At 46.1% G+C, this 25,869-nt stretch overlaps 1 protein-coding gene across 3 annotated transcripts in view; it reads right to left on the bottom strand.

Annotated features, from left to right (window-relative positions):
* Positions 1-10,533: 10,533 nt before the first annotated feature.
* The window catches only part of RAD51B (RAD51 paralog B), a 641,492-nt gene continuing 626,156 nt past the window's right edge, over positions 10,534-25,869 (bottom strand). For all 3 annotated transcript variants that reach the window (XM_081795951.1, XM_081795950.1, XM_060620127.2), the window contains one exon: positions 10,534-10,750. In XM_081795951.1, coding sequence (XP_081652077.1) covers positions 10,683-10,750 — 68 coding nt within the window. In that variant the 3' untranslated portion in view covers positions 10,534-10,682. The remainder of the gene's footprint in view (positions 10,751-25,869) is intronic.

Below are 25,869 nucleotides of genomic sequence, written 5' to 3'. Positions count from 1 at the left end.
GAGGCCTCCTGGTATCAGAAAGTGCAACAGCAATGCTAACAGGGGCCGTCCAGGCCTCTGTGGTGTGACCTCTTCTGAAAGGAGCCCGGACAAGCCATGGGCCAACACCCACAGGCTGAAAAGGAGACCGGGAACATTAAGGAGGGAAAAAATGAGAAGCATGAAGATTTGTACCAGAGGGATACTGGCCACAGCAAGCCTCTCTGCAGGCTTTTTTCACCCTCCTCTGCCGGCCCTGAGGTTTCAAGAACCCAGTAAATAAAAACTGAGCCCCAGACTGATTATGACCCCATTCCCCCCTGAAAAGACGTAGATCACCCCTTTTCTGCCCCAAACACAGGGCAGAGCAAAATGCTATTAATAACCCCGATTCCTCCCCAGTCCACTCAGGGTATGCAGGGCTGGAGCCTGCTTCTCGATCACAGGCAGCTGTTCTGAAACAGGTTTGGGAAAGTGATCTTTGGCACATAATGAAAAGGGTGTGTATGTGTGTGGGGGGGGGGGCGGGGGTACCTAAGAGTTCTCTATCAGGGCCAATGATATTTTTAAGTGCCGAGAATCGGCCTGTGACTGTTGCTCAAGGCTACAGCGCACAGCCTTGCCAGGGATCGGAAACTAATTTCAGAGGAGGCAAGAAAGCACGTCCCAAGAACTGTTCATTACCGAGCTGTCATTTCTTATGGAAAATCAGGTGACGCCTCAGAGTTTATACAATCCTCTCCCCACCACCTCTCCCTCTTTTGCTCCCATCTAGAAAGGGAGCAGTGAATTTGAGCAATCTGGGAATTTTGGTTTCTGCCCTCCCCCTGAAGCATGACCGATGGCCCATTTTTCAAGCCAAATCTCACCCCTTTGCAGGCAGCTGTCAGGAAACCACAGAAGGTGCCTGCAGGAGCACAAGAAATGGCTGGTTCTAATCTGGAGAAGAAAATGAATTAACAAGGCAGCTACTTATGGAAGAATGTTTTCTTTCCTTCAGCCTCAGCCTGCATATTTTCACAACATGTGTACTCTGTTACCTTGTCACTTCCCTGTTTTCTTTGGGTAAATAACTGGGCTCTGGACTGAGGGGAAAAAAAGAAGGAAAAAAAAAAAGCCAGCTCGGGAATATCACTGGGAAGGCTTGCCTGGCTGGGCTGGAAGGGAAGAACGAGCACGCTCTGGGCACGAAACGGGTGCATTGCAAACCCAGCCTGGCCCGTCCTGGATGGGGCTTTTCACTGACCTCTGCAGGTCATGATGTGGGAGTCAGAGAAGGAAGGGTAAACTGCTCCCTCAGCCTTGCGGCTGGCAGGCCCCATGGCTGGGGGAAATAAAGAACTTTTCTCCTTCGCCAAGTCAAATGGAAAGCCCTCTCTGAACTCGACAGAGTCAACAAGGCATACTATGGCTCTGCTCCCAGCCTCTGCCTTCCCACTGGCCAGGGAGCCGCCAGGGTGAGGGAAGCTGGCCCCCCTGTGCCCCATTGTGAACCCTGGCAGGACCCAGGTCCTTCAGTAGAACATACGAGTAGGGTGCTGCTTTGTGGGGACACATGGCCAGTGTTTGCGTGTGTTGGCGACATTCTCCATCCAGGAAATGCCCGAAGGTTTTTGAGTCTCTGTCTCACAGAGATGTTGCTCTGTCCTTCCTCACTTCTCTGGGCTAGGAATGTTCACCTTGGGGTGTCTGTGCCACACACCGGATGAGCACAAAACCACACCGGTTTCACCGGCAGGATACCTTTTGGATACACACTGTTGATGAAGGCACCAGGGAATGACTAGTTTGTGAAGAACAGCAAGTTACTCTGCTACATTAGGGTCTTTTCTTCATAAAGCCATAGCAACACTTATTCACGTAGGTCCTCACAGCTAGTCATGAGAACAGAGAGCCAATACTAATATTGCTTCCAATATTGCACGGCACATAAAAGGAGTTCGTTTACCATGTGCCACAACACACCTGTGGGTGCTGGCTCCATCCTGCAGGGGGAAACTGAGGCAAAGAGTGCTCAGAGGCTGAGACAGGCACAAAAGCCCCCACAGCCAACTTGGCAAAGGCACCGGGGGATTAATTGGGTGCTGTCTGGGCTTCGGCATATGTGCGTTTCCTTTCTCCATCTGCTCTGGAGCCTTTGATTCCAACCTTGAACTCCCTATCTCACTTTGTAGATCACACAGCCTTCGTCAGGGAGAGGTTTGGAATTCAAAACCAGAGTTTTTGGTTGCAAAGGTCTGGCCCCCATCTGTCGAGTGGTTCCTTCAGTATGACTGGAAGGGGCTGACAGTGTCCCGCAAGGTGAGGTCACTTGGAGAGGAAGGGGGATACTGTTGTTGCCTCTTCCAAAATGGTACTGGAAGGGTGTCGAGGGCTTTCAGAGGGAGAAAAAGGGAAACCCCAGAGCTTTCTGGGAAAAGAGAGACAAGGACACTCATGGGTTATCCAAAGTATTCATGTGGTCTAATTCTACACCAGGCAGCTTCAGAGATGTGCTGCCAGGCAGATGGGAGGGAGCAGCTATGAGAACAAAGACGGCAGCTCACATTCCCTGAGCCCTTGCTGCTCCCAGGACTGCTGGGCACTTTGCATGTGTTACCTCATCTGGTCTCCCAGTGACCCCCCTGAGGTGGGTACTATTGTCCTCCTCTTCCCAATGAGGCACAGGGAGAGTAAGTAGCGTAAGCGTTCAAATTCACCCTGAGAGGTCAGGCAGGTGACAGTCACCGAGGCAGGGCGGTTTCAAAGCCAGCATTTGTACTCACCATGCTAGGCTGTCTCTGAGGAGAAGCTGAAGGAGCTCCCTCCTTGGGATTATGGCATTCAGGAGCATCTCCTCCATCTGGCTTGACGGCCAGATCCGGGAGAAGGCTCTACGGCACCAACATTGGCGGCGGAAGATTGCAGTGTCTCTCCAGTCACTGTTCCAGCAGTGTTTCCACGTGGAACCCCACAGTCACGGTCCCTGAGCAATCGCACGTGGAACTAGACAACTCCCCAGGCACAACCCCACGCCTACCTGGTTTACATCAGTGCTTCAGTCTGTACCCTTGCACTTCTGTCTTTACTTCCTCCTAGTCACCTTCGCTAAGTGCCCAGGGCAAACTTGGCAGAGTTGAGGCCCAGGTGAGCATGCCTGACCAAGAATTAAGCCACATTTCTCCCAGGGTGTCTCCTAGGCTACCAGCACCAGAATCGTCCTAGCTGCTCCAAAAATGCAGATTCTTTGTCTCTGTCAGAGACCTCATTAAGATTTTCAGCATTGGGACTGGAAATCTGCATTCTTAACAAGCTTCCCAAGGGATTCTAATGCTCCCTAACGTTCGAGGCCCATAATAGTAAGGCTTTCTCTGAATTAGGATGTGTTGAGTACAAGCCAGATGTGGCCAAACAGAACCCTGGCAGAGTCACGCTGCACTCTTCCTCCTGTCCCTCAGAGGCTATGGGGTGGGCACTGTGCAAAGAGCTCAGAATTTATTTGGGTACGGATTTAAATGGGGAGTCTGGGGGGAAAGGAAGTGGAGAGTGGCAGAGAAAGGTGTAGGAGGCTGTGTGCTATCTCTGCCAGTCCATTTGGAAATCCTAGATGGGCAAAGGCCCTGGCAAAAAGTCTCCAGCAAAGAGTCCAAGCAGAGTGCCTCCAAAACCCCATTTAAAAAGGCATTCCTGAATCTGGCCCATTTCCTGCGGGATGATCCCAGCAAGCAGGACAGAGAGTGAATTGGGCCTTTGGGCTTTCAGAAGGGAAGTCAGGCCACCTTGCAAAGTGGAGAATGCAGGGGGCGGGGGAGCCCCAGGTAGGCCACCTGGGGAGGACGAGTGTGTGAGGGTGAGAGCCGTTTCAAGACTTCTGAAGGTCACTTTCACCCCTCCCCCGTTCATGCTCTGTCTCTCTCTGTCCCAAAAATAAATAAAAAACGTTGGAAAAAAAAATTAAAAAAAAAAAAAAAAAAAAGACTTCTGAAGGTCACTTTCAAAGAGGCTTGGGAGAGAGGGAGCCCCTGAGAGACCCTGAGTCCCAACCTCGTTAAAGACATCCCAGGCAGGCCACTGTGTCCAGAAAATGAGATTAAGCTTTCAGTCAGTCAGTTTGGAGTTGGAGAAAAAAATTTTTTTTCTAATCCTTAATAAAATTGAAAAAGCAAGGGGGTTTCCCCCCATCTTGCCAATAACCCAGGACAACTGAACACAAAGGACTTGAAACTTGGCATGTAGTAAGACCTCCATGAAAATAATTTCCCAGCTCATTTGAAGGGAAAATAGTGCTATTTTTGTGACCACCTATAGCATCTGGGCATGCTCCGTGGAAGTAAGTCAAGTGAAAAATCTTAGTTGGGAAAGTGGGGTGCGGAGGAGCTAGAGAAGGAAGTGGGGTGAGTTGGGGAGCCTTTGGGTGTGTGCAGTCATGACTTCTACTTGTAGCATCGTTTGCGCCCATATGGACCTGGACGAGCCACATTGCATCTCTGGGGCTGGGTCTTCTCCAACACAAGGTAGGGAGAATGTTGCACGGCCCGCACAGTTACTGACTGGCTTGTGGCACCGGGACACTTGGGCAGACACACAGCACCTCTGTCTGTCTTAAGTGCTCATGTCCTCGTCAGAATTCAGCCTGGGTAAAGACAGACCTTTCGCATCATTTCTTTAGTGGGAAAACCACAGGAAATAGGTTAACAGCAGCTCTGTGGTCTTTAGATAAATAAAATCAGGGCATTACTCAGAATTGCTCCTATGATTGGTATTTATATAGTGTCATACATGTATTTATTAGTGCCATATATATTTATATTATGTCAGACATCACATATACAAATCATATGTACCTGCCACTTGTATTTATATAATGTCATATATGCAGTGTCATATATATTTACATAGTATTACATATATGATATGATATATAACAAATAACTTATTATATTATAGGTATATATAGGTAAATACACATTATAGGTATTTGTTTATACATGTGCACACACGCATATGTGTGTATAAGTATTTGTGTGTGTGTATATATGACACTGTATAAATACTAATCACAGATACACACACATACATGCACAAGCACACGTAGTCACTGGTTGAGTAACCTAAGGCTTCCCAGTGAGGTCATGGACAATAAACACTTGAATTCTATTGTGGGTTGACCTGCATCCCAAGAAGATACATTGAAGTCCTTATCTGTGAATATGACCTCATTTGGAAATAGGGTCTTTGCAGATGTAACTAAGATGTAAATTATGAGGAGGCCATACCAGAGTAGGGTGGGCCTTTATTCCAATATGACTGGTGTCTTTATAAAAAGAGAAGAGACACAGACTCAGATACACATCAGACACACAGGAAAGCCAGCAGGATGGAGGCAGAGATTGGTGTGACGCATCTATAAGCCAAGTATCAACACGGATGGCCGGCAACCCCCAGAAGCTGGAAGACGCAAAGAGGGACACTCCCCTAGAGCCTTCTGGTAGCAGGCCCTGCTGACACCTTGATTTAAACTTCTAGCCTCCAGGACTGGGCAAGAATACACTGCTGTCGTTTTAAGCTACCCAGTTAAGCACCAGTGTGTGGTACTTTGTCAGAGCAGCTCTAGGAAACGAACACGACTCCCACTGCAGAGTGGTAGGGAAGCATCAGTCAGGCTTTTGCATCTGCTGAGCCCCCAGTTCTTGGCTGCTTTCCCTGGCTCTCTCTCTCTCATGGGGAAGGGGTGGGGTGCCGCTACTTAACTGTTTCCAACTGAAACCAACATGTGAAAGGGTAGGAAGGCCCCCAGACCCCTTGCTCCTCTGTGGCGAAAGCTGATGGCTAAGGCCACACCTCTACCACCCTAAGCCCAGGCTGGATCATCCGGAAATGGGGAGCCAAGAGAGGAGGACACTTCGAAGCCTTAGTCTCCCGGCACCAGCACACGTGGCTTTGCGCCCTCAAAGGGTGGTGGGAATTTATGGGTAGTCTGCTTCTGGACCAGAGTTCCTGCTGTGAGAGGTTTTCTTTGTTCACTTTAATGGTACACAGGAATTCTCCCCACGCCCCCTCAAAACAGCCACACATCTTTTTAAAATTTGCACCTTTTTTTCAGGCTGGTTTCCTATGGTGAAGGAGAGGCTAGGAAATGCCCAATAAATCATCTGTCTGTCCTCACTCAATTGAAAGGCAGGAAATGCAGAGAACAGTCCCTTACCTTTTCCACTTTGCATATAACAAGAGCTATCAGGACCCTTAGAAGGGCAGCCACTCTGACAGGAATATTAATTGTTCAAGGCCACTGGAGTTGTTTCCAGGGACTAGACCCAAGGGGGCAGGCACATTTGGGATGTCGATTGCCTTTGCTACCAGCCCGTTCCATGAGCAACCTTTCTGGGACTTGCTTTGGGAAGTTGGTTCAAGGAGTATGCAATGTAGGTGGTACAACAGCTAAGTCATGTTCAGGAATATAATGACCAAGTATACAAGGGAATGTCCGAGGAGAGGTTGAAGGTGTGGGGGGCGGGGGGCGGGGGGGGGGGAGGAACAGAGAATGCTTCCTGGTGGCCAGCTAAGAGTTCTTGGAAGGATCGTAGGAAGGAGAGGCAGCACTGCTGGAGATGGTGGGGACTCCTGAGAATGGCCCTGAATGGTGGCTGAGAGAGGCAGGAAATCGTGTGGCTTACTCGGGGAACAGTGGAAACCCACAGTGTGCGGAAACAGTCAGGGAACAGGCTGGCCGTCCCTGCAGCACAGCCTCCACTTGGACTCACCGTCAGAGAAACACAGCTACTCCTACAGCTTTCAGGACTAATGTGATCTCCACAGCCGGTTTTCTCCAGAGGCCTTGGAGGGGGTACCCGCTGGGTATTTCACAGCAAAGCTTCCCCAAACCTCTTGTGACAGTTCCCCTCTTGTTTCACACACTAAAACTACTCCTCGATCTCTCCTTTTCTCTCATTCTCTCTCTAGCCACCCCCGCTTAGCCTGCCTCGGCTCTGCCCTGGGGGTCCCCCCGTTGCTCTGGGCTCCTCCTCTTCTGACCTGCCCTGCTCCCCCAAAGCTCTGGCACCTGCCATTCAGGACAGGCGAGCCTCTCCTTAGGGAATTAGAGGCCCTTTTCTCCCCCTGACTAGCCCACTGGCTAGCTTGGGGCTACAATCCTCCATCTGGCTCTTGCTTCTGGAACAATCTGGGGCAGGGTGGGGGACGGGGAATGAGGGCCTGCTCTGCAAGGAGGGAGGGTGCAGAGGTAGGAGGCCACTGGCTCCTGGAGCAGCCTGAGCAAGGCTCTGGGAAGAAAAAACTCCAAAGGAAGATAGGAAAGTCAAACCAAAAGGTGGCGCAGGGTCTGGAAAGACTTTCAAGTTTGAGGTCTGTCCGCCTTACAGACTGGGAGCCATGAGCCTGAGTCTGTTCTGTTTACACAGCTCCCCTAGGCCCTAGCACGGCACTAAACACATGCTGATACTCGATATATACCTCCTGAATAAATGAACGTGAGCATGAAAGGATGAGTGTGTGAGTAAGGAACCCAGCAATGCCCCAGCCAAAGTCACGGGACCCTCTGCAACACCACGGCAGGTGAGGGGGTTCAGAATATGCTACCCCAAAATATGGCACCTTGGCATATTGAATAGTTTAAGCTGAAGGAGACTGAGAAAATGGCAGAAGCAGGATTATCACTGTGTTCTCTTACCCCCCACCCTGCCCCTCACCAACACTGTTCCCATGAAATGGGTCATAAGACCCTCATTTAAGGGGTGCCCTTCCTATACCTGGAGGTATCTTATCTCCAAAGACAAAGGGACAAGAGGAACCTTAATAAACAGGCTTTGCTAATCTCCCCCAGGTTACTACACTTGCCTCATGTTCCTTAAGCTATCGCATTCCTCCACCACTGCCCACTCCTGATCAAACAGAGCCTACAAATACTCAGATCCGACAGTTTCTCCAGGCCTCCATTTCCTTGGGAAGGTTCCCGCATCACATACAACCTACCTTAAACAAATATGTATGCTTTTCTCATACTAAACTGTCTTTATCAGTTTAATTTTCAGATCTAGCCAGGGACCCCAAGAGGGTTGAGGAAAACTTTCGCCTTCCATATACGGGTCAATGAACAGATGTGCCAGGATTCACCTGCACAGATGTCTGTGAAGGTGGCAATTCTAGCAAGTGAAAAGGAGGGAGCCTCACTCCACCACGGTCCCCCATGCCTGTCTCCCATCTGCCCTGCACTGGTTCACACTTGGGTGGAATCACAGACAGTGTGGGAAATGCCCAGGGAGACCTTGAGTCCCCCTCCCACTAGATGGACCAGGAGACCCTGGTTACTTCAGGGTGTGACTCACCCACTTCCCTAGAGGGCCAGTGTCGGGGGGGGGGCTTTCCCTGCAATATCTGCTTCATGGACCAGATGTCAAGTCTTAATGTGTTATCCTTCCAGAAATACTTTAATTGTAAAAAAAAGACCATGCCGAGTGGATAACATTTAACACAGGAGAAGGGAAGGAGAGAAAGGGAACCAACATGCATTGATTCTCTATCGTGAGCTAGTCACTGTGCTAATGTTCTTAAGAATTTTTTTAATGTTTTTTTTTTTTTTATTTATTTTTGAGACAGAGAGAGACAGAGCATGAGCAGGGAAGGAGTGGAGAGAGAAGGAGACACAGAATCTGAAGCAGGCTCAAGGCTCTGAGCTGTCGGCACAGAGCCCCACGTGGGGCTCGAATTCGTCAACTGCAAGATCATGACCCGAGCCGAAGTCGGACGCTCAGCCGACTGAGCCACCCAGGCGCCCCTTACGAATATTTTTTAAAATTTATTCTAATACCTCTACTGCTATTCATTCAGCAATTGCTTCTTGAGCACCTACTATGTTCCAGACATGTTCTAGGCATGGGGAAAAAGCAGGGAATGAAACAGACAAAAATCCTGTCCTTATCACACATGCTGGTAGAGAAAGGAGAAAATGAAAAGAATGCATAGTATACTAGAAGGTGATTGATGCTATGGAGAAAAATAAAGCAGGGAAGGAAGACAGGAAATGCCAGTGATGGGTAGGGTGGTGGGAGGGTTGCAATTTAAAAATAAGGTGGTCAGGGAAGGCACCACGGAGAAAGTGACATTTAAGCATAGATTTGAAGAGGGTAGGGAAAGAGCGTGTCCACATCTGGAGGGGAACATTCCAGGTGTAGGAACCACCTGACAGGGAATGGTCCTGCGGCAGGAATGTGCATGGTCTGTTCCAGGCACAGCAAGATCAGTCTGCTAGGTAAAACACTAAGCCCACTCTCTAAACATGGAGAGAACTGGCTCTTCTTGGTGGCTCACCAGGTTAATTCATCTTGCTGAGGAGGTCAAGGTCACAGGCACGGGATATATTTGTTTCCTAACAAAAGTCATTTTGCAAAAACAGAAGAGTAGGTCACAAGAGAGTATATTAATTATCACAACTCTGCCCTTCATCCTCATCTGGAGCCCAATACCGCTGCTGTTTGCACTTAGACAAATCACACTATTTGAGTTTCAATTTTCATTTCTGCAAAATAGGGGATAACATTTAATAACACCCACTCCAAGAGATTGGGTTAATATATTGTATAAAGCATTTTGTAAACTGTGACATGCTGTAGCAATTGTTTGTTGTTGTTATTTTTATACCATAACAGCAACTCAGGGTCTATGCCCAACTGAGGTTGGGTCTGTAAAGCCATTTTCATAGGCAAAGATAACTTCTTAGTTCTATTTCCTGGGTTGCAAAACTATTTTTACTTAGGTATTACAGTAATCTTTCCATTTGGGGGTGGGAAAAGATTTCTTGAGGCTCTCACCATCCCCTCTGAACTTTGGCTGGATCTGTTAGACCATTTCCCAAACCTGAGTTAATCCTACGATCCCCACCCTTACCCCCTCACCGCTTTGGCTTCGGTCTCCTAGCTCTGTGGAGACTTGGGTGTCTGTGCCTATGGTCTCTATCACTAAATCCCACGGTGTGACCGCGACTGGGCTCTCAGTGTTGCCAAACCATTTTCATCCTTCGGTTAAGCCCTTGTTTGCTTCCTGCGGTGAGAGCTTAGAATCCTAGTCCCCAACCCCACGGCCCCTCCCCTCACTCTGGGCAGATGGCCGGCCTGCAGCTGCAGGATGAGGTTCAAGTTCAATAACATGGGCTCCTCCCTGCCTGGGCATTCCTTACCAGACCTCAGTCTCCCCTTTACTCCACCCATCTTCTCTAGATCCAGAGCCAACACCATCTTCCTGTAGAGGGGATGATTTCTTCTTGTGCTGATGGCTCTATCACAGTTTCTATAGAAATAATCAGAACTTAGGAACAAGGAAGCTGATTGCTATATTATTTACTATAAAAACTGAGAAGCAACTCTATGTCCAACAAATGGGGATTGATTAAACTGATAATGGGTACAGCCATGAGATGGCAAGGAAAACTGTAAACGGTATGTCTCAATTTTGCTAAAAGCCAAATAAAACTGGCAACAATAAACACAAATTACACGTGCATATGGAAAAAAAAAGACTGGAGGGAAATATACAAAAATATAAACAATGATTATCTTCAGGCAATGAAATTATGAGTGATTTTTACTTCTAGTATTTTGCTATATTCTGAAATGTCTACTGTAAGCACGTAGTATTTTTATAATTAGAACGGAAAGCAAAAATATTATTAACACCTCTCTGTAAAAGCTGTGGGTGATTCAGTTCTTTTCCCTTTAAATGGAGCCTTTCCCGGGTGGGGTCTGGTTGACAGCTGTACAGTAACTCTCGTTACATGTAAGGCCTAGAAGAAAACCATAACCAATTAACATTACAGCGGGAGCTGAGGCATGCAGAATGGAAATGCCTCAATGGAAATGTGTTATTACTAATTTTTTTCCCCATTGTTGGACAGGTGTTTAGAGGAATGTGTTAAATTATCTTCAGATAATTTATTTTTTAAATGCTATGGTTACTCCGTTTTTCTGCCTCTGTTTTCATGGGAACCTTTGATATGGGGAAGGAGTCAGTGTGGATATTTCATTGTAAGTCTGTTTAATCTATTTACCTGAGGCCCTACTGTGTGCCGTCACTGGTGATACAAGGGATGATCTGCAAGTGCCTTACACCAGGGGCTTTGGAAACATTTGGGGGTGATTAGGATCATCCAGATGATTGGAGGAAAGTGCTACTGATTTAGTGGGTGAGGGCCAGGATTGCTAAACATTCTACACTATCTGGGACAGTCGTACGTAACCAAGAATGGACCTTCGTCTCATGCCACCACCCTGGGGGAGAAACACTGAACTGAAAAGTTGAGGCAGGCAATGCCTGGAAGGGCCAGAGAGAAAGGAGGGCACGGCTGATTCTCAGCCTTGTCATGCTAGTATTCAGGGTGACCAGATCTCCCAGGTTTTCCAGTGGAGCCAGAAATGTAGATGATGATGTAAAATCTCCCGATTTTTAAAAAACACTGTATGGGCCAAACAAAACACATCTGTGGGCCAGATTTGGTCCTCTGGTTGCCAATTTGCAACCTTGTCTTAGGGAAAGACACAGTCCCTGTCTTCGTGAGAGTATAAGGGAGCCTGTAGAAGTTCAAGTTCAAGTTCTAGAATGGACCAACCTAGGTTCAAATCACAGCTCTGTCATTCACTACATAGACGATGATTTCAGGCAAGTGAACATCCTCTGAACCTTACTGTCCTCCATGAAATGGAACTAATGGGAACACTCACTGGTTTGTTATGAAGATGAATCCAGGTGGGAGAAGTCCCCAGTAACCTGCACATACGCTTAATAAAGTAGAGCCATTATCATTGTTAAGGCCATCACAGTCTAGTATAAGAACTTACTGTGTACACTACACTGTGCTAGGTGCTGAGGGCTTATAAATAAGTGTGAGAGAAAGCCCTTGACCTGGACGTGTTTTCCTTCTGGAAAAAGAGATAAACCTGGGACATAAATATTGTTAAGCACATCAGGTATATGAATGTGGCTCACATCAGACTGTTATAGGAGACCAGAGGCAGGTACGTCTTATGAAGGTGGTGGCGGCTGGGGGCGTTGGAGTCCAGCCAGAATGAGAGGGAGGGGAGAAGTGGCCTAAGCAAAAGACAGATTATAAAATCATAGTAAGAACTGAGTGCTTACCACATGCCAGGTACTCTCTAAGCACTCTGCCAGGTGGTAAGTGTGCTCCTTTGGCCTCATACGTATGAGGGATAAGGCATGTGCCTGGGAAGGTCCCCCCGGAGCCAGGGCATGGGGGTGCTGACTACCGGGCCAGAGCCTGGCAGAGTATTTAATTTGTTGGCAGGGGAGCAGAAGCAGAGAAGTGACAGGCAGGACCAGTAATCTGGGACCAGTAATCTGGGGTGGAGCACAGGATAGCACGGAAGTGGAGGTGAGATAGCAGACTTGTGCCGAGGCCACGCGTGAACCCAGGGGATGGGTGGGGAGCCCTGTGAAGGTTTCTTTACCAGGTCTGGCGGGTGGTGGGGGATGCTGTCAAAAATGATTGCCTGGGAGATAACGGGAATTTTATAAAGACAATTTTAAACTCCTGTCTTGAGCCACCTCCATGCTCTCCTGCCTCTCTTTCCTCCACCAGCTTGTCAGTGTTCTCTACTGACCAGTCCTCATGGTTATAAGTACTTCCTCCTTAACTATTTTTGAAAATTTTGGAAGCAACTCCTTCCCTCACCAATGTGTTGTTATTTTCAAATCTCCCCAGAAGGCCTGTACCAACCCCCACCCTCCCACCCTTGCCTCTCTAGAAAACAGATCACTGCTGGGGTTGATGGATTTGGTACAGCAAAGCTTTCAGACTTCTGACCCACCAGGGATGGCTGATATAAAATCCCATGCTGCATGTGAAGGAAGAGTGTGCTTAGTAAATTCTGTAGAACAGTTGTTTTTTTTTTCTTTTTTTTTTCAGGGGGGACTTGTGAATCCACTAAAAAACAAACAGTTTCCAAGTACTCCAACCATTTGCATTTCAACAGGCAAAATGGTGTTTAAACACAAGGCCCATCTTTTTTTCAAAGTAGACCAAGCCATAACTCTCTAGAGAAGACTATTTTAGCTGTGATTCTGATTTATTCTATAGGATGGAGAGCAGTAAGATCATTTTGTTGGGGATGCTTGATGCCTGAGCTTCTTTAAACCATAACCAAAATCAGTCCAAAACGGTGCAGTTTGGCTACAAGGCATTTTTAGCACAGTTTGCAGCAGTAAAGAACTATGACACAACAGAGCGGACCAGTGTTTTCATAGACTGACTTATAGAGGCAAGTTTCCTGTCGCTGGAGGTGACCGAACATCATGCGATAGCACTAGGATTGTGCCGTGGTGTCCCCCCAGGAATCAGTAACAAAGAAATACCTAGCAGACTTTTTTTTCTTTCTTCTAGAGCCTTCTCTACAAGTATATCCAGCGCCTGGCCTAAGCACCAGATGTGAGCTAACAATCCTGTGGTTACCTGGCCCTGTGATTTGGCACAAATCACTTCTCATCAGGTTAGACTCAAGGAAATCTGAGCAGGCTCCTGGGTTCAAACATTCTATGACTTATAGACAGACACAAAAACCAAGACCTTTCCAAGTCCAACTCAGAGCCTTGGAATTAGGATTGTCCTGCTGAGGAGGGCGAACAGACAGCTGGAAGCATATCTAGTGGCTTTTGCAGAACCTGACATGGCCCTGGGCTCAAGACTCTCAGCTCCCACTGATTCGTGGTGCTGGAAATTGTCAGCCTCAAGTCTCGCCCTAGGGATTTGAATCTCCAACCCAGTTCAGGGGTCCTGTAATCAAATGCAAATTATGCCTTTAAGCCCCCGAAGGGATGGGAGGAGGGATTAGCTGACAACCCTGGGAGCTGCTGCCTAAGGCCCTTGGGAGTGACAGCCCCCCACAGGGGGAGGTCAGGAGGGAAAGAACGGAAAAGGGAGAGAGCTCAGGAGGGGTCAGGGGCCTCTGGCAGCCCCCACTTCATCCTCAGTGTGCCCCCGAACACACGGCCCTGGGTGGGGGTCTAATCTCCAGGCAGCCCGCCCTCGGCATTGTCTTGCCAGGGTCAGGACCCCCACCCCATGAGTCACTGGCCTCACTCTGGCCCCTCAGCCTCCATGCTCTCAGTGCTAACCCGCAATTCTCCAGGCCAAGGGCCCAGATACATCCGATCTATCCTACTCCTCTCTAGGCTCAGAGAAATCGGGACTGAACACAAAGAGAGGGGGAGCCCTGATGGGGCCACAGCTTGGTGAAGAGGGGTGCAAAGAGAGTGGCAGAGCCAGCTTGGAACCAGCTCTCCAAGAGTAAACCAAATTGCTCTCCTCCCTGACCCACAACGCTTTCCAATCAGGGAGTCTAAAATTACCATATTTACAGCATCTGCAGCCAAGCCGAGCACTAAACAAGATGAATAGCTGTGACGCACGATCTGAGTGGAAGTATGCAGCAGGGCTGGGCCGGGCTGGGTTGGGCAGCAGGGTGTGTGCCCCAGAGGGGAGAACAGGCGGTCCCTGGCTGGGGGACTGACAGGATTCACCCAGCACCAAACCCAAAAGAAGGTGGGAGATAGAGCAATTGACAAAGAGAGAGACAGAGAGAGAGAATTTGAGGACATGATGCTGACTTTACAAATCTCCTTTTCCTCCTTCTGCCTCTCAAAGACAGGATCGCTGGGGTCTTGCTTACAGTGGGACAGCCATGTCTGTGAGTCCTCTTCCCAAGCAGCCTTTTCCAGGGAATCTGTGGGTTGACCACAGATTAATAGATTAAATGACTCCATTCATAGAGTAGGCCCAAGAACCTGGGCCATGCAGCTCTGGTAGAGACCAAGGTGGGAATAGTGGGAGCATGTTCTGTGTAGTGGTGTTCCAACACTCTGCACCAGCCTGCCCTGTTCTTTCCCTGGAAGGGAAAATGCCCAGGAAAAGAGAGTGACTCATGACCTGCAGACGCTCTCTCCAGACCCAAATACAACAGAGACCTGGGAAGACATGGGGCTAAGGCCCCACAGACTTTCAGATCAGCGTGGATTCTCCTGCATCAGAGACTCACCGCAGATCCCCTGGAATGCTGGGACTCTGAGTGACAGGATTGCTAGACCCCTACATTCTTCCCTTTAGCTAGAGCATATCCTCTTTGGTCTGTTTTGTGTCCTGGGCTTCTCTTTACATTCTCATTTCATTTCTGCAACATTTTCAGAGCCTAAAATAAGTGTGGAAATCACTGGTTTGTGCTAGAGGGCAGGAAGTAGAAGGTAGTAGTACATAGGTGGCATGAAAGAAGGGAAAATGAGGTGTCTGTAGAAACAGTTTTGGATGTGTCAGGGAATGCTAAGAAAAAGAGGTTAGGATTGAGGGAAGGTTAAGATCAGCACTAACATGTGAACCAGCTCCCAGAGGAAAGCCTCTTCCTTGAGAAATCTGGAACCAGCTGCCATTTGCAATAACCCTGCTGGAACCTGAACCCAGACCCACAGTGGGGGCCATTTGTTAAGCAACTGCCTAGTCCTTATGAGCCATTTTTGGTAGGAGGTGATAGGAGGAAGGGTTTGCCAGTGTTTGAGTTGTGGTTGCCCACTCAAAAAATGTTTCCAAGCTGAGAACATTCTCAAATAGGCACACCACTCAGCACATGACTAAATCTGGCCCCACCCCCAGGGTCTCTTAGATGGTGAAAATCCTGGTAAACTGCACAGATGTGTTTCTGTTCTCAGTGACCCAGAATTTCTAAGAGCTTCCCTTTACCACTGACATGGTAAGGAAGGGGCAATATTAGTCACCCAGAATGGCAGCTCCCATTTTCATTGCTCTGACCTAGATGGGGCTGGTCTTTCTCAACAGTGGCCAGAAGTCTCCCTCTCTTCTCCTCCTACTTCTTGGACCTCCCCTTCTGTCTTTCCCATGGCTTCTTTTTCGTATTCTCCCATTAAATTGTGTTTCCTCCAGGTTTGGACTTCTGTTGTCTCTTCGAACTCTGTTCTCCTTGAGCGACCTTACTCTCTGCTGGCTTCATTTATTACCAAAAACCTGTGACCTCAGCCCCAGCCATCTCCTGAATTGCTCACATATATTTCTGACTGCTGAACATCTCCAGTTGGACATTCTACAGTTGTCTCAAATCGCACATGTCCAAAACTGATCTCATTATCTACGCCCTCCTGCTTCCCATGACAAGCCCCTCCTCGGGTTCCTCCCCTCTCCTTTCTCTCTCAATGGTATCACCAGCCACTCAGACATCCCAATGGAAACCTTAGAGGCCCCTCTGACCCTTCCCTCTCCCTCATCCAGGTCTGTCAGTGTTAACTCTGATGAGTCCTTTAAATCTTTCCCCCTTCCATCTATGCCATCAGTGCCTCAGATTAGGTTCCCAGCATCTCTTTGTCACTACAATCCTTACAGGATCACCCAGCCTCAGATGCCCTCCACTCTACAAATAGGAGACAATCCTCTGAATACAGATCTGATTTGGTAAATATTTCTGATATTTGGTAAATTGTGCCCAGGACCGGGCAGACAACGGTAAGTATGACCAGTAGGATCTCTGTCCTCATGGGACACACGTCCCAGTTGGAGAGCCAGACAGGAAACAAGCAGAAACCAGACAAGTGAATAAAATACTTCTAAATTGTAGTAAGTGCTATGAGACAAACAAATCAGGGCCTGAGGTTGGAAATAATGGGGTGGGGTGGAAATCTGTGCCACCACCCACACAAAGACCTTCAAAGGTTCCTCATTGTGTACAGAACAAGGTTCAGACTCAGCGTGGCACGCAAGGCCCTTGCCAATCTGGCCCAATCTGTTTTTCAGCTCCACTTTTATCCCCCCTCCCCTCTAACCCATGCCTCGTGTCCTATTCATCTTTGAATTCCCAGCCCCTTGTTCCTGGCAGATAATAAGCAGGTAATAAATGGGGAATCAATGTGTGGAAGAATGAGTGATGGACAGAGTTCCCTTTATAGTCATGCCCTCTCCCCTTTCTCACGTCCGCTCTTTGGTGAAGCTGCTTTACAAGGGCTCCTTCCCCTGAGTCTCCATCGTGTTTCTCAGACTATTTCTGCCCCAGGTACCTCGACTACTTGATGGTCTCTCCAGGTAGACTGTTAAGGCAAGAGGGCAAGGACAATCTTGCTCCATTCTGAAAAAAAGGCCTGGCACACAGCAGATGCCTGAAACATGCCAGGTGAGTTGATATGAAGAACATGAAGAAAAGGGAAGTGATTGGTGTCCTTTTTAGACTGTTTTCTGCTAAAACAACTCCAGTGGCCAAAATAGTTGGGTGGAAAGAAGTAGTATGAAGATATCATTGCCAAGTGGACAGCCAAAGGTACACTCTTCCTCTTGCTCAAGGAACAGCCTCAAAGAGCCCAACTTTGTCACTATGCCTTTGCTTTGAAAATATTTTTGCACAATCAAAGCAGGGAACAATGAAGCAAATGCATGCCCATGGCACTCAGAAGATCTGCCTCTATCCATGAGAACAGAAACTCCCCTGATTGAGAGTTAGTTCTAGGGCTCAGCTTATCCTTTCACAGGATCTGTTAAGAACTAGCTCCATTTCTATCTTAGCAACCTAGGGTACTTGCTTCTTTCCAAGGACCTTAAATGAAACCTAACTTCTCTGCTGTTCCCACATCCTGTTCTTGGAACTCCTTAAACATTATCCCCTAAGGCCAGAATAATTGAACATAGGGGTCTGTTGGTCTTTGGCAAATACATTTGGCAGGATAGGGAGAAAGTGGACAGGGAACCAACCATAAAAATTTTCAATAAAAAAATCTAAATAAAGGTAAGAATAAAAATGAGAGGTAGATTTTGTGAATTATTTTAGGCTTAGTGCCTGCTCTCAGAAAGGTATTGGGCATGTGCCAATCTGCCTGGCTTTCTCAAATCACCGTTGATTCGTTTGAATTTCACACATGGTCACCTTGTCTTCCTTTCTTTTTTTTTTTTTTTTTGTCAATCTCTCCAGAAAGTACCTCACTCCTGACCTGAGCATTTCATTAGTCCTATCTCCTTAGAGATCATTTCAGATTTTTCTTCACAGCCTTATTTTATTCACTCTGGCTCAATGTCACCAACCCAACTGTCCTCAGCCAAGCCTCCAAAGGAAATATGATCCACTTGCTGCGTCAGATCATTTGGAAATAGATACGATTGGCTTGGAGTCATTCCATGCAGGGCTGTAAAATTGCTCTCTCTCCCTCTAAGTGGGTTGGGTCAAGCCCAAACTGAGGCAAGAAGTTTCCAAGGAATACAGAGCAGAGGACTATAGTAAGTGGTGGTGATTCAGTCAGTGGTCCTCTTGCTTCTGAGTCAGTATTAACCTTCCACTAGTGGCCAGTATGTACAGACTACCTTCACAGTCAAACAAAATAGTAAGGTCTTCACACTGGGGTTCATGAAACACTTTACAAGAGCAGCAGAATTGCAGGCTTGGTGTGAATCTCTTCATTCAAGCCAAGTTATAGTCTGAATTTTTGTGTTTCCAAGATAAATGAAGGTAGTTAAATTGATTGTGAGATTTATGTATCTTGTGCAAAGTTGGCAAGACGTCTATATTTCTATTGGGCCAACTCTACAAACTACCATTGAAATTCTTACATACAATGTCCCAAGTTCTCTTTGGGATTTCAGATGGGATCAGTTTCTTCTTTGAACTAATTTTGCACTGTGCTATTTTGTTGTAACTACTTAAGGAGCTGCCTGGTATAATGAAAGAGTCTAGGTTGGAATCAGAACACCAGGGTCAAAGTCCCAGCTATATCATTCTTTGGGTAAGTTATTTAACATGCCCCAGTTTCCTCATCTACAAAATGGGAATTATACACTTGTTTTGTAAACCATAAAACAACATACAAATACACGGAGGTTTTGGCCTTACCAGTGGCTGTGTGGTTGAAAATATAGTGATTCTCCAGATTCTTTTGAAGCTGTGGGCAAAAACAACGTGATAAGAACATGAACGTGGGTGGTCAGGTGAGCAGGACACTGATTGCCCTGATAGAAAGCCTAGTTTTAACGCAAGCCAAATCCTTTAATCTCATTAATTAGGATTTTTATATAATCTTTTACTTAAGATAAGACATAGAAGTAAGCCATTCAATCTTGTATCCAATGGAACAATTTTTCTCCATTTTTCCACCAAGAATATCATGATAATTCTTGATAATCAATAATATGCCTTTACTGGTGGTTTCTAGGTCTCAGACTTCTAGCTTCTAGGGAATAGGAATAAGTCTTTGACTTGCAAGGGATTTAGTCCTTTGAGGAAGATGTGCTTTTAAAACAGACAATCATGAGGAAAAAAGCTACAAGTAGGACAAGCTTTTGAGGGCAGGGGTTGGTAAACTACAGCTCTAGGGCCAAATGCAGTCCACCACCTATTTTTATAAAGACAGTTTTGTTGGAACACAGCCACATTCGTTTCCATACGTATTGTCTATGGCTACTTTTGTACTACAATAGCAAAGTTGAGTAGCTGTGACAGAAACAGTATGGCCTGCAAAACTTAAAATATTTTCTATCTGGCCTTTTATAGAAAAAATTTGCTGACCTCTGGTCTAAGGGTATCAGGTCTTTTAAAGATTTAACTTGGGTCCTCAAAGTTGAGGAGGATTTAGCCAAGCAGAGAACAGGAGAAAGGCATTTGGTTGGCTATAAAAATAAGTACAAAGGAATGGAGTTATGAAAGTATATTTCCTGTTTAAGAAGCAAGGAAAGTCTCAATAGTACATGACAGAGAACAATGGGAGATGAGGCTGGGAAGATGGACTGAGGTTAGACAGAGAAAGGCCCTTTCCATCAATGCTATTGTGTTTGAAATTAATCCTGTAGACCTTTGGTTTCCAAATGGGATGCACACCCCAGAGTTACACAAGACAATCCATTAGGATTCAGGCAGAAATTATCAGAATTTTAACTTTATTTTTATCTAAGAAATAAGAAATTCGGCTTTATAACATTTAATATATACGTTGACATTCCATCCATGGCTATGGCTACTGGTCACGGATGGTTCATGAGATAAAGCATCCTATGGTAAGATTAGGCATTGCACAGTACAGAGAGCTCAACAGTGGTGTCCTCAGTCCTCATTTTTCTCCAGGCTTTTAACAAAATATAAGCCACTACAGTTTATATGTTATGAATTATGGATATTATCTAGTTCAACCTAATATATACAAAATGGACAAGGGGACTAAAAATATTCCTGCAAAGAAACAACAGATCAAAGATAGTATAAGCATAGGTAAATAATAAGAGTAGCATTTATACTTCCCTTTGAACGAGCTGTCTTCAGTCATATTCTAGCTGAAAAGAATGACCAAATGTTCAGATGCAACAAGAAAGAGAGCCAACCTCAATTAGAAAATTCCAAGAGAACTATCAGACGTATGGATTTACATCCTCTATCACTTATGATGAACTTTGCCTGACACATTGATCACGTTTTGTGGTACTGGCTAATGACAGTACAATGAAGCCATCATGATTAGCAAGATATTTTAGGCTATTGCTTATTTCAACTTTATTTCGGCCTTCTAAAATTTAATTGTGTGTATGTTTTATAATACTATGATATATTAGTAAAGAAATACATGTGTATAATGTAAAAATAAATATACAGTGGGTGTACATATTCAAGATTCATTTAATTTTAGAGGGTTCAATCAAAAAAGTGTGGGGACTATTTCTGTAGACAATAGAGAACCAATGGAGGTCTCAGTAAAGAAGAGTCAGGATTTGGTATGTTTTCGAGAAAGATGCTACAGGCTGCCAAGAGGAAAAAAGATTGGAAAAGAAAAGACATGTTGGAGAGTAGCCACTTCAAATCATTTTTAAGTGCCTGAAGATCTCAGACAAAATGTATAAATACTAAGAGCTTTTATTACAAATTCCACCCTTCCAGCTCTTTCTGAAATGAATGGTGTTAGGTCCACGCAAGGCCGCAAAGGTTTGCGCTGACAATATAGCTTTGTGATGAGCAAAGTTAGTTGGATGACATAAAAGCACAAGAATAGGTTCCAGAGATGCGAAAACATACCCTACAAATACTGCATGCCACCCGGACTCCACTTTCCCCTCTGACCTACATGGGTTTCCAAGGCAAAGGATTCTTCAAGCATGAGGGTCGTAGCCACTGTTTCAGCCAGAGAGGCCATTCCCAGTGTTGACAGGCATGATTAATTGATTCTGACGGGAAGATATGTTCTATCAAGGCTGTGCATATAGGATGTGGCTTCTGGGAAGGACTATGGCATTTCTCCTGGGAAAGGGGCCAGGTAGGCCATTAACCTATCACAGCCAGTCCCCCTTAGCCATTTATTCCTTGGTACAAAGAACCTAGTTGCCAGATTTGAAGAACTGAACTCAGGTCCTTTCAAAGTCTGCAAGAAAAGAAGAGGCTACACTAAATTGGGAAGGGTGAGGGTCTGTGGGAGGAGGTGGCCTGGGCAGTCCTTGAGAAGGAGCCGGCAAAGGTCTTAAACCTAAACCTAAAAGCCCTGAAAAAAAAAAAAAAACCAAAGGGAGTTTCCTTCTCTGCGCTCCAAGAAGAAGGTCAGGCCCTCTGCCTTTCTGTCTTTTCTCTTTAAAGTGCTGGGCAGGAGGGAGCAGGGGGCAGGGATAAGAGTAAAAACAAAATGAAAGTGACAACAAGCACTTTTTATGGACAAAGATGGACTTCGGAAGAAAAAACGCACACTCTGGCTTTCACAGCTCTGCACCATCTGGCCATACTCCTCACGTGGATTCTTCATTCCAGTAACGTCTGTCTGTTTCCTCCTCTCAAACACACCGTCCAGTTCCACTCTTTGCTCTGGTTGAAATTGTACTCAAACTTGGAGCCCTCGCAAGCTTCCATTGGCTTCATCAATCTTCCCTCACTGCTCCAAAATGCAAACTCCAAATCTCTCTTTCGTCTTCTGGTTAGCCAGTTTTGCCTTCAGTTAGGGCCCCCTTGTGCGTTTCTCTAATCGTTCTGGGTCTCCCCAGCTGACTTTCTTGCAGGGGGGATGTGTCCTTATGTATTTCCACAGCACCTAGATCTTGAGCTTCAAAATGAGTGCTAGGAACTCAGAATTCTTTGTCTATGTTTGACCTGAGCAGATTGTTTTAATTCACTAGGTCTTGTATTTAAAACAAAACAAAAGAAGGAAAAAGATGGGATTCACTCATGACCTGGAAGCACTTGGAAGGGGCTGGGAACAGATAGATCTGTCTGGTGGATTCTCTCTGTCCTTGTTAGTTTGAGACAGCTGCTGGGGACAGATGCCAGCACAGACATGCTCCTAGGAAGACACATCCTGCCAGGATTACAGGGCCTAAAGGAAACACGGACACAGAACACAAGCCTAACACCCTTTCTTACTGCATCCATAGAAAACAGCAAACCCGGGAGGCTTAGCCAACAGCAGCCTGGAGGATGTGGGGCCTTGGTGGAGGCCATAGTTTAGCATCCTTTCACCCAGATGAGGGAAAAAGTCCCTTCTTTTCTCACCCCTTCCCCAAAATTAAAACAATGAAAATCAGTTCTCATTATCCCAATAATTAAGTCCCATTCAGCCAGCTGACAGCAGCCAAAGAATGATTTTTCTGTGCTGCGCTGTGTGGCTGCCCTCCATGGCCCCATTCATGGGCCACTGTGTGCATTTAATCACCCTGAGCGGGCTGAGCTAATGAAATGCTGGGGCCTTGCCCTGCCCTGACCCTGCTGCTATTTCTATCTGAGTTCAGCACGTCCTTTGCTTGACAGTTGCAACCGAACAAGCAGATTTTTCTCTCCCATCTATGGAGTGTAAAGAGCCTATTTTGGCAGCCTGTGGGGCTGGGGACCCCGCTGGAAAACCAGTGAATGCCCCTGGAGGTTAACTTGCAAAGCTGTTTTCCAGACTGAGAGGCGGGGTGGAGGAGAGGCAGCATGCTGGAGACCCGAAGGCACCCAGGCCTGTGGCCCTGGTGCACGGGACAGGAAGGGCAGGGGCCCTTCTGGGGCAGAAAGGGAAGACGAACCTGGAAAAAGTAAGGGGCCACGAAATGGGGCAAGCTGATTTATCCGACGCAAACCTGAACAAAAGCTCTTTGTCAGTTATCAGAAATCTCCCTCCCTCGCCAGGGTCCAAGTGAGAAAATCCATTCCGTTTGGTTTCCAGTTCGCAGGGCTTGCTGAAAGGGGGATCCCTGCCGAGAGATTGCTCTCTTAACATTCCTAGTTGTTGTTTTAACGATTCCCTAAGATTCAGAAGTCAGGGAATAAGATGCCAAAATTATATGCATTTATCCATACAGAAGTTTAGGGAATTACACTTAGCTCATGAAAAAGTAAAACTGTTCTCTCTGAGGGAAGTTGGAGAGAAGAGGCCAAAAATGCATTAAATGTGTCAGCATGGTGGCTTTCCGTAGAAAAGACATATCTAATGAAGGACTTAAATCAGAGGTGACAAACTCAAATGCCCCCAGGGGCCAGAGAGGTCACCAGGCTGATGGAAGGGAGGTAGGTGGGAACTGTAGCAAATGCCAAGAGCTCTGCCCCATCTAGAGCAGGCAGTTGCTACACAGGCTCTGGCCCCTTTCTGCCATATAGGTAGGCGGGCCTGGAATGACATGATTTTCTGTGTTTTGTTCAAAAGAGAAACCTTAAACCTCTATTCTTATATGAAATCTCCCAAATGTTAATGTTGGAAACTAATTCAAGATGTAAAAAAAAAAAAAAAAAAAAAAAAAAAGTCCCCAAACACAGCATTTCTAGCCAAACAAAATATGTTGGCATACTATAAGCCCACTACTCACATTTGCAGGGCCTGGGGCAAGGGTACAAATGGAGGCCACGTATCAGATGTCTAAATATTGAAAAGGTATAAATCAAGCTCACTAACTGTGAAACAAAATATGCTCTGTCTGCCTACAGAGAAAAAATATGCTTTCCTAAGGCCCTGGTAGCCAGGTGTGAATTCAGAATTCTGGGACCCTGTGGATATCCTCACAGAAATTGGGCAACATGGGAGAGCTGGCTTTTGGCTCCCAATCCTTCTTTCCCACCCCCATCTCCATCCTGCATTACTAGGGTCTTGGATACTCATGTGGACACTCCAGCCCATAAGCCCAAGCTCTGGCTATCCCCTTACACCCCAAATGGCTGCCCCTTGGCTGCCACTCTGGCTTAGTGGTGTCTCCATCAAAGGCACAGTCTGCCCTTGGGATGGCAGACCCAAATGAGCTTGGGGAGATGTGACAGTGAACTCCAGACTTCTGGGATCCAGGGTGTGGTCTAGGAGGAGGAGGAACATCTGAGCGGTCACATCTCTGTGGCCAGAGTAAGGCCCTTGAAAGAGCGGGGTCTAAGGCCCCAGGTGAAGTACCGGCATCCATTTTCTTTATTGTATTATTTTTTTAACATTTATTTATTTATTTTGAGAGAGAGAGAGTGTGTGTGTGAAGGGGCGGGGGCAGGCAGAGAGAGGGAGGAGAGAGAGAGAGAATCCCAAGCAGGCTCCGCACCATAAGTGATGAACCCAATGTGGGGCTTGAACTTATGAAACTGTGAGATCATGACCTGACCTAAAATCAAGAGTTGGAGGTTTAACTGACTGAGCCACCCAGGCACCCCTGGCATCAATTCTAGATCCCTCACTTAAATAATTATATGCCCAGAAGTGAAGACATCCCGATTCTTGGCCTGATTTTATGATTAACTAGCTATGTGACCTTGAGTAGATCATAATCTTTTGATGAATCAGTTTCTACATGAATCAAATGGGGACAAAATAACTCTTGCAATCAGCTCACTTGGGAAATAAAATGAGATTATTCAGTGAAAATACAAGTGATAATTAAATAGAATTTTTTTTTTTACAGATTAAGAAAATAGTAGCTGCAATAGACACAAATTTTATCAAACAGAACATATCTGAAAGGTCTCACTCAAACGATCTCATTAAAAACATATTTCATGCCAAGATGTGGGCTAAGTCTAGAAGAACTGAAATGATAGTACTTTTCATTGAGAGTCTTCTCTCTTTTCCAACAATCCCTCAAGATGGGTGTCCCATCATGCTGATCTTAAAGGATATTGCAGAGATAAACAAGACAAAAACAAAATAGATTTGCAGTGATTTATGACTCCTTTCCAAAAACATAGCAACCCCGTTTAATCCATATTAGAGCAAGATCTCTCTTTAGGGACACATGTGTTGTTATTGTGATAGCCATTATCATAGTGGCAGAGAGAGAGGGAGACACAGAATCTGAAGCAGGCTCCAGGCTCTGAGCTGTCAGCACAGGGCTCAGACTGGCAAACCGTGAGACAGTGACCTGAGCCAAAGTTGGACACCTAAATGACTGAGCCACCCAAGTGCCCGTGGGTCCCAGTTTTTAATGAAAGAAAACCAATGGGGAAAGTGGCAAAATAAAAAAAGGAAGAAAATAATTAAAATTTCCATAACAATTTAAATCATTAAGAAGTCAAGAATTTTATTTTTAATGATAAGAAAAAAGAACTTCAAACCACAGAGGGAGACAAGTTGTACACAAGGCAACTTGGTATACCAGGAAATATTCATGTGACAGTAAATTAAAGAGTTCCTTCCAAATAAATATTGTTTGATACTGATAATAATGTTAAAGCATGCCTGGTTTGGTTTTAAAAGATATCTTTCTCTTCAGAACAAGTCAAGACGGACTCTGAAAATACAGCAGAGAGTAGCTAAGGTTATGTGTCTTCCTAAACATCCATGGAAGAGCTAGGAATTGTGAGCATTTGTTGTGTTAGAATGCCTCACACCCATTTCCTCTTATTAACACCACCCTGTTTTCCTTTTGGGAGATAATCTCTTCCCCTTAGGACGGGTCTGTGGACAGAGCTGGATAGGAGGTTTGTGACCCAAGTTAGGCCAATCAGATGTTCCCCCATGGAA

The sequence above is a fragment of the Panthera onca genome, chromosome B3, assembly GCF_046562875.1.
Source record: "Panthera onca isolate mPanOnc1 chromosome B3, mPanOnc1 haplotype 2, whole genome shotgun sequence".
NCBI classification, from domain to species: Eukaryota; Metazoa; Chordata; class Mammalia; order Carnivora; family Felidae; genus Panthera; species Panthera onca.
Note: the sequence above shows the minus strand (reverse complement) of the source record. Positions and strands in the feature narration are given on the sequence as shown.